General features: G+C 41.2%; 1 protein-coding gene across 2 annotated transcripts in view; it reads left to right on the forward strand.

Moving 5' to 3' along the window:
- Arl15 (ADP ribosylation factor like GTPase 15) overlaps nt 1-9,086 on the forward strand; it is a 362,674-nt gene that overhangs the window by 97,249 nt on the left and 256,339 nt on the right. Inside the window, exon 1 of one of the 2 annotated variants that reach the window (XM_026783836.1) lies at nt 6,376-6,489. The exons of the other annotated variant lie outside the window; for it this stretch is intronic. Coding sequence (XP_026639637.1) covers nt 6,442-6,489 — 48 coding nt within the window. The 5' untranslated portion in view covers nt 6,376-6,441. Of the gene's footprint in view, nt 1-6,375; nt 6,490-9,086 lie in introns of those variants that run through there. 2 annotated transcript variants of the gene reach the window in all.

Consider the following 9,086-nt stretch of genomic DNA (forward strand, 5'->3'; position numbering starts at 1 on the left):
AGACACACATACACTCAGACACACACAGTTTGTTTTTTGATTCTTCTGTGGTGTGGGAGGGTCCTCTTTTAGTATTTCTGCCTAAAAACAAATTAAACAGTAAGGCTCTTAAAGGATCAAGAACCATTAAACTCAGGCCAAAAAAAAAAAAAAAAGGCAGGGGGGTGTTCATTCCTATGATTTTCGAAATGCCCATGTTTTATGATGTGAGAGAAATCTCTTATTCCCTTGGATTTCTTGACAGTTGCCTTTTGCTCACTTGATTTTTATGCATATGTGGTTTAAAATGTCTGACTTGAAGTTTGCCAAGGAGTCTCAGTTACTAAAGTCAGGAGATCAGTGGGGGAATTTATGTGATTTGAGACTACCTTTTAAAGAAGTATTTAGCCCATGATAAAAGACCATAAAGATGCCAGGCAGTGATGGTGCATGCCTTTAATCTCAGCACTCAGGAGGCAGAGGTAGGTGAATCTCTGAGTTCGAGGCCAGTCTAATCTACAGAGAAACTTCCAGGACAGCCAGGGCTACACAGAGAAACCCTGTCTTGGAAAACCAAACCAACCAAACCAAAGGACCATAAGGAGAGCTGTCCAGCAGCCATAGCAACAGGTGGGACCACTGCAGAAGGGTCCTGCTGACAGGGAGACCATGTGTTCAGTACCACATTCCCTGTGAACTGGCAGGAATGTATAACCAGCAAGCGTTGCAGGGGGCAATGGGTAGAAAATTACTAAGGGGAGACACATCAGGAATAAAGTGGATTCTGGCTAACCAGAGTTCTTACAGAAGAAAGGCTAGGGTAATCAGTCCCAACTAGGGGACTTTTGGAGGCCAGGGCACCCCAGTCAGAGGAGAGGTGATCAGGCTTCAGGAGTGAGAGGACACTGAAGTGTATTTACCTACCCTGATCCACTCCTGAGACTAGACTGTTACAGGGGAGAACACACGTGTTCAGCGGGTGGTTCCGAAGCCTGCTTGAGTAGGCAAATAATCCTTGGCAGACTTCTAAAGCGCAGCACCGGCACCTGCTTTTTCCTTGGCAGTATGGTAGATGGGGCATGGTGACGTCATACATCTGTGAAACAAACTCAGAATAATGGATTGAGCCAGGGCAGAAGGATGGAGAGTGATTGATACCCGTTTCCTTTCTCTGGCAAGCCATAGGCGTGAGCTGATGGTGAACCAGGGTGTGCTATCAAGATGCAAGCATCACACCTAAACACACAAATGCTCTAGGTGGAGTCTACACCAGAGTCGCCCCATGAACCACAGAAAGTGGTAGAAACAAGATTGGTGGAGATAATCAGCTCTCGCCCGTTAATGCTGTGGCATCTAAATAAAAACTCTGAGTGTAGTTAATGAAGAAGTACGGTGTAATTTATTGAGTTACTGTTTTGTCCTCTCTGTGATGGATTACAGAGAGATAAACGAGGCTGTGTAGGAAAGATTTTGTCACCAACAGATGAGCCAAGGTAAAATGTGTTTTCTCTGGCACCAACGTCAAGGCTTTCAGCGTCTTGTGAAAGTGAGGCTAGTGTCACGCTGACCTCTGCTTAACCCGTGGGCAGGTTACAGTTAATCCCTTTTTGGAGCTGGGTTATAATTGTATCAGCTAGTTCTGAGAGAGGGTTTTTTGGTGGTTTTCCCCCCTCTTTCCTTTCTTGTGTGATAGATATCAAGTACCTCTATTGGTTTGCAAACACTTGTTTCTGCAGCCTGTTCTTAGTGCAAGTCATGGCATAAGCTTTCCTTCTGTGGCGTTTTTCATGTCTTGGCTGCCTCTCAAAGCTCCAGGTAAGCAAATTTGGCTGTTGTGTGTCTGGTGAAGGCTTGTCATTTTGATACACCATTATGCTCCGTGATTCCTAAGCCTTTTAAAATTGCTGAATGTTTTAAATAAGTGAATGAGCTGATGTTGTTTGGACTTGCATCCCTCCCCCCCACCCCAATGCGGATGGACTGATTGAATCTTGTTGGTGCAAAACATCCAGACCTTTTTAATGTATGCACTAGACAGGTTGCTTGTAAGACATGTAGCCAGGTAAAAGGATTAGTTTTAATTATGTGCAGAGCTAGTGTGATCATGAAGTAGGGGTAGCCCCTCCTGCCTTTCTGTGACACCAGCCTTAAGACATGTGCCTGAAAGGCGTGTTAAAAGAGCAGTCATTTAACGGCCTCTCCTTGGCATTCGAGAGATGTTTCTCATTACCTGGAGAGCACCTAGACAAGTCCATGCTGCTTTCTTCAGTGAATTGCCTGACTAGTATTTCCTCTCCTCTCTGTTTTGTCTCATGCTTGCAATTCCCGAAGCTTCTGTCAGCACGTTTTCACACTGGGACTTTAAAAATGAGCCAAAGGTGGGGTGTGACGAACTGCTCTGAGCGCCCTAGCACACAGAGGAGCAGGAAGGATTGGCCAGCACAGGGCCTCTTTTGATGTCCCGCCCTTGTTGTCTTCTGTCTTTGAGTATATATTAGTATTGGGGAGTAGGGTGGAAGGAGACCCAGACTTGATCGTCTTCTATTTTGTTTCCTTTCCCTTTTCTTTTTCTTTTGTACTTTCAAGACAGGGTTTCTCTGCGTAGCCCTGCTGTCCTGGTACTTGCTCTGTAGACCAGGCTGGCCTAGAATTCGAGATCCACCTGTATCTGCCTCCTGAGTGCTGGGATTAAAGACGTACACCACCCTGCCCAGCTTTCTTTCTCTTTTCTAGAATTAAAAAAGAAAAAGGGTATTAATTTTTTTTTAAATGGAGCTCTTTGAGAGATATCATTTACTGCAAAAAAGAAGAGAGAGAGAGAGAGAGAGAGAGAGAGAGAGAGAGAGAGAGAGAGAGAGAGAGAGAGAGAGAGAAAGAGAGAGAGAGAGAGAGAGAAGGGCCCATCACTGTGCTTACATTTATCCTGTTGCTGTTTAGAGTGGAATTTTGTGACCATTTGAAAGGCCCTGTAGCTACTTTTCCATTGTAATTCAAACTGTAAAATTTCAGCATTTGATACTAGTTTATTTGTTAGGAAGTATAGTGTAAAAAAAAATGTGCTTTGAGATAACTTAATCTTTGTCCTGTTTGAGTCTACTGCCAAAGGTTTCTTTGGAAAATGAGTTATGCAAATATCTCTTCATTTTAACAAGTTTTAAATTTAAATATTCAAAATAAATTTGACATTGAACGGCTATGAATTCAAGTATTGTGGGTTCTTTTTTTCTTTTAAAAAATATATAAATACTATTTTCCCATTACCTACAGTTTTATTTCCTGTGTTTTCAGTTACCTGTTTTGAAGGGCATTTGAAAATACTAAATGAGGGACCTCGAACACAAACATTGCATAGATATTCAACTGTTTGCCATTCTGAGAAGTTGTAATGAAAGCCTTGTGCCATCCTCCTTCACCACTCTCAGGATGTGAGTCATAATTTTGCTGGGTGGAATTGGTACTATATATGGCACCCACCTGTTGGCCACTTAGAAACTCAGGTTATCAGACCGAGTGTCCTAATGATGGAATGCTTGGGCTCAAATCACCCTATTTTCCATTTTATTATAGTGTATTGTTGTAACTGTTCTATTGTTGATATTAATATGATGTTATTAATATTTTCTGTGTCTCATATATAAATTGGACTTTGTCATAAGTGTGTGTCTAGAGGAGAGAGCATAGTGTAGCAGGGGTCGCTGCTATGCACAGTGCAGGCGTGCACTGGGAATCTTATGACTTACTGTCTGCAGATAAGCGAGGACTCCTGTGTGGTTCAGCTCAGACAGAGCTGAGGATTATGTACTCTTTTGTACAATTACAACGAATTATACACTAAAAATCTGCCAAGTTTTTTTTCCCCTTTATAAACGGGGGGGAGGGAAGGGGCACACATTAGATCATGTGACAATATAAAGTGGGCTTTGACCTAAAACATCTTTAATTTGAGCAATAAGGGAAAGTGCAACTTGTAGCTGGTGGGGATATTGAGGGAGAAGCTTCACAGCCTCAGAACTCTCTGCTTCTCCCAGGGGTCATTGGGCTCTGCCTCAAAGTAACCTTTTGTTCTCGCTGCCGAAAGATGTTCAGACAACTTGGACAGTGCTACCGCGTTTCTAGTGTGCCTCAGCCGAAAGAAAGAGAACAGAGAGCGGACAGCTCTACCCGTGCTACCCATGCTAAAGAAAACAAGGCTCTTCCATGCCGCGGAGAGTTGACAATGAGCATATCTGTTTCCTGCATAAATTGACCATCACCTAGAACGGGTGTTTCTCCTGCTGGGGATTGGTATGCAGCCACTGATTTAGTCTCGGAATGAAAATGCAGCAGGACTGGTCACTCTAATGACCTTTTCTTTACCCAGCCCTATTTGAATGGGCTTCCGTAAATCACAGAATTCTTCAGCAGAACCGTGTTTCTTCACATTCCTATTAAGAATCTTGCCCGCTATTCTGTAGCTTCTACTTAGCTGTAGAAGCAGGTTCATATTTAAGAAGTCAAGTAGCATCAATGGTGTAAATTCCAGGATATTGGATAACTAGATGTTTTTTGTTATCTTTTACTATGAGAAGAGTGTAGCCAGTGGCATTGTGTAATAAAACGGCAATACTATGATGAATAAAACTATTGATACAACACTATTGCAAGCATGTTGAATTTTGTTTGAATAATGTTGGAGTTGCATTATGAATTATTTAGTCCTTCAAGTCACTGTGTTATTATTCTTATTGCTGAGATGAGGTAGAGCTCCAGGAACTTAGGTTTGGCAGAGGTGGCTCAGAAAGTGAGTTCTGTGCTGGTGATCAAGCTCAGAAGATTTGTAGGTTTTTTCCTGCATTCTCACCTTAGCTGTGGCCACATTCTCCTGCCCACTGAGGAAGCATCATTAAAAAATTAATCCCACAAAACTTGGTATTTTTTCATAGAACGACTATCGTAAATCAAATGTTCTTAGCTGCTCAGTCATAACTGTTGATATTTCTAATGAATAAAAGTTGGGTTCATCTTCGCTCATATTTTCATTGATGGCTGTCTTAACATAGGATTTTAGTTTTCTTTTTGTTAAAAATGACCCTATATTGAGTATTGGTACTTAAGTAAATATTGACTATAAGTAGCTTGAGTTTTTAAGACGACCACCCCAGTTATATAGGTGATTTTCCTTACATGGAGGGGAATAGTACTAATAATCAAGGCTTTCAAACAGACAGACACACATACACACATTTGTGCGCACATTCAAGATTTGCACAATTAATGATTTTTATCTTTGCTGTCAAAGAATATTTTGTGTTTTGTATTGATTTTATTATTTTTATAATTATATTTTTGATGATACTCTTTTATTCTCACAAGATAGTTTTCAAAGTTGAAGCCCAGGAGTATCTTTTTCAGATCTTTTTGAAGCACCTGTGGGAATTAGGCATTAGACTAGATGTAGCTGACTAGAGCCTTTACCTCACCCAAGTGAGGCTAGAAGAGGGCGGGGCTGAGCTTGGTTGTCAGGGAGTCCAGATGGTCCTGGAACTGTCCTTAGCTGAGGGTGGCCTTGAACTCCTGGTCCTCTTCCCTCTGCTGGAGTTGCAGACCTGTATTTGTATGGCACCTTTCTTAGACTCCCCCCCCCCCATTTGTTTAGTGTTGTAATTGAACCTCACATAAGCTGCACTTGGGGTTATATTTAACCGATCAATTCAGGTTGCTTGAGAGCAACCATGATTAGTTTTATATATTGATTTGCCCATTTTATAAGCGGGAAACTATGACGAGTTGAGGGGACATTCCATGCATTTGGGCTCTAATGTAATGTATTAGGCACTGCATGAACAACATGCACTAAACTTGAACATGCAGAATGTGGTGTGAATCTGTAACAGATAGGAGCTAGAAACTTGAGGCCTCGAAATGATGATGATACTGTCATTTGGCAAAAGAAAGGTAAATTCATAGTTTGAAAAATAAACACATATTTCTTATATCTCAAGTGATAGCGCCATGTCATTTTCATCTACCAGTATGGAAATACTGGGAATACACTATATTTTGTGGAACAAGCAGGCCACAAAATTACGGTGATATCCTAAGAAGTCTGATTAGAAGCCTGCAGCTGTACTTTTTGAGGTAGCTAAAGACAATCTGATGTAGGAGGTAGGGCAAAGATGGTTTGTGTATTTGGTGTAGCAGGCATGCTGATGTCAACCTTCTAAACAGTTCTGAATGTATACAATCATTGTTAAAATGCAGCAATATAAGGACAGTCTGCTATTTTTTGTTACCTCTCTGTCTCATCATTTTGTCACAAAAGTATATATATACATATACATATATATACATATATATGTATTTATTTATTTATTTTGTTTTTTGCCAGGTTACATTTTTTTTTTATTGGGGTGGAATTAGAGCTTTTTCCTTTTGGTGGCTGGGAAGTACAGCCAGCTGCAAGCCATCAACCATTTAGACTCCATGCTCCATTTGAATTGTGCTTCTGGACACAAGTCAAGGATGACAACTGTGAGTTTCATAACTTTCTCTAACTTGATTCAAAAATGTTCTGGGGCCAAAATACTTCTGAGACCTTTTTTGCCTTCTGCTGGCAAGGCATTGTGGAGGTTATCAAGGTCAAGACTGTGTCCCTGGGTCCCTGGGTCTCGAGCGTTGAGGAAGGGGCTGCTCTTCGTGTCTTGTCCTTGTCTGTGTTTATCCAGGTGAAGGTTTATCTGTTCTTGTTCAAGATGAATATCTCACTGGGACTGTGCCTCTTAAAGTAAAAACTATTATCTGTCATGCATTTTATCTGCCTTGGAAGTGCCAGTATTTTTTCATTGGAGTTACAGGTTTGGACAACACAAAATAAATTAGGAAGGGGAACCACGTCTTTGGAGAAGGCTGAGTGACAAGAACGGGCCATAGAAAGTCAAAGTTGGAATAATTCCCATGTGGAGACCGAGTTTCCACACTGTTTACTTAGTCTCCCAGAGGATGCCTAATCGAAGTGGAAGTTTTCATTTGGGAATCTTTATGTTGGAATGTGTTATCCTTCTCCAAATTATTTAGGTTAGTTTTTTTTTTATTAAATACCGTCTTGGTTATTAATGAAAAACAAGTTAATTTGATAAACACAAATCTGTATATTTAATACAGATCTGTTTGAGCTACTTCAGTGGATCAAATACTTATTAAACACCTAGCATATCTAGGTATAATATATATACTGACACAACTGCAGTAACTGGAAAAAAGACACAACTGGAAAAAAGAACTAATACTTTATTATAAAATGATATAGTGTAACTGCTAGAGAACTATTTAACAAGTAGACTCTATAGAAATAGGATGCTTTAATATACCAGCATGTATCATGGACAGAAAGGAGAGAGACCAGATGATTTATAGTTTTGTGTATTCTTGGTTTGGTTTGCTTGTTTGCGGGACAGGTTCTCATATAATCCAGACTGACCTGTTAACTACTAGCCATATAGTCAAAGTGACCTTGAATGTTTGATCCCCTGCCTCTACCTCTTGCATGCCTCCATGCTTAGAGATTTGTAGTTTTAGATGATAGTTTGGTCAGCGATGCACTTGTTAAAACATAGGATACACAAGAACAAGCAGCAAGTGTTCGTTGTCTATGGTAAGATCGGTAGTGAGTTTTGGTTTTCATTAGGAGTACCTAAAGGGTGTGTAGATCTAGATGTATGGTGGGAAGTTTACATTCCTCTTTAATTTGCTCTCTAGATAAAAAGCTAGATGTGGGTTAAGGAACTCATCCAACTATTTGAAGCCATGGGAACGGAAGGAATGACATGGATGAACTTAAGTGAGAAGAGTGTGGCGGGCACTAAGTACATGCCCCAATTTCTCTCTTTACCTCTGCTCGTGGAGCTGATGAGTTGACTTTACTGGTAAAGGTCTTGTTCAGTAAATCCAGTGACCTGGGCTCAATTCTGAGACACCATGGTGCAAGGAAGGACCAGTTCCTGAACGTTGTCCTCTGATTTCTACATGTGTGTGGCAGATAGCCTCCTGCATAGACATTTTATATGTCCCCACAAGCAAACAATTACATGCTCTGAAATGTGCCTGCAAAGATCATTGTCTTATTCCATTTTCCCAGACAGGGTAGCCTTTCTGGTTTTTAATCACTGTCTCTGACTTGTGGACTTACTTTCTTTTCCCTCTCCCTTGACCTCGGTGAGGTTGTGTTCTCCTTTTAGTCCTGCCACGCCCACTGGTTTCTGTTCTCTGAAGGGCTTTTGGCTCCAGCTTGCTTGTCCTGTTCTTTGTCATTTGCATAAACTGTAGAGGGGGCAAGACTTGGTAGGAGTCTGATCAGTGTCTGAGATGTGCCAAGTTTATGGAATGTGATTTAAAAAGGTAAAAGTTCATTCATGGAACATACTGCTAGAACATAGAATTCTGTCAGCTGCCGTGACTAGAAAGACTGGGTGGAAAGTTAGAATGATGCCTTGGGTTTTTAATACTTGCTTTGGGAAAGGTCTCTAATTTCTATGATCTGCTTTGCAAAAGAGGAACCCTGGCTTCTGTGGTTCTCAAAGGTGAGAAGGAAAGATAAGAGAGAACAGAAAGACCTTGGTCCTGAGACTCTAAGGTCTTTCTGGTGTTCCTCAGTTCCAAGTACTCAACATATTCAAGTATCATACTTTTGGGGGGTGGTTTTTATGTCTCCAGTGGGGAGAGGAAGATGGCAGAAGCTTTTTTAAGGACCTTGTCATCTACCAGGAGAGCTTTGGGTTTTATCTTGTCTGAGAGAGGCATGGGGGACTTGGGGATTTTAAGATGAGAAGTGACCTGCCATGTTTTAACAAGATTGCTCTGACTACTGTGTTGTAAATAGACTATCGGAGGTTAGAGTGGAAACGGAAAGCCAGTTGAAAGCCCTTGCAGTAATCAAGCAACAGATGATAGTAGGTTGGACTGGAGTGGTGAGGGTAGAGGTGGTGAGAAGTAGTTGGATTCCGGATCTATTTTGAAGCTGTTGTTGACAGAATTCCCTGATGGGTTGGACACGTAGTTTAAGAGGGGGAAAAAAGAAGTGCCAATGATTATTCTAGTCACTGGCTTCAAGGAGAGAGAGAGAGGGAGAGAGA

Source organism: Microtus ochrogaster, chromosome 19 (assembly GCF_000317375.1).
Source record: "Microtus ochrogaster isolate Prairie Vole_2 chromosome 19, MicOch1.0, whole genome shotgun sequence".
Classification (NCBI taxonomy): Eukaryota; Metazoa; Chordata; class Mammalia; order Rodentia; family Cricetidae; genus Microtus; species Microtus ochrogaster.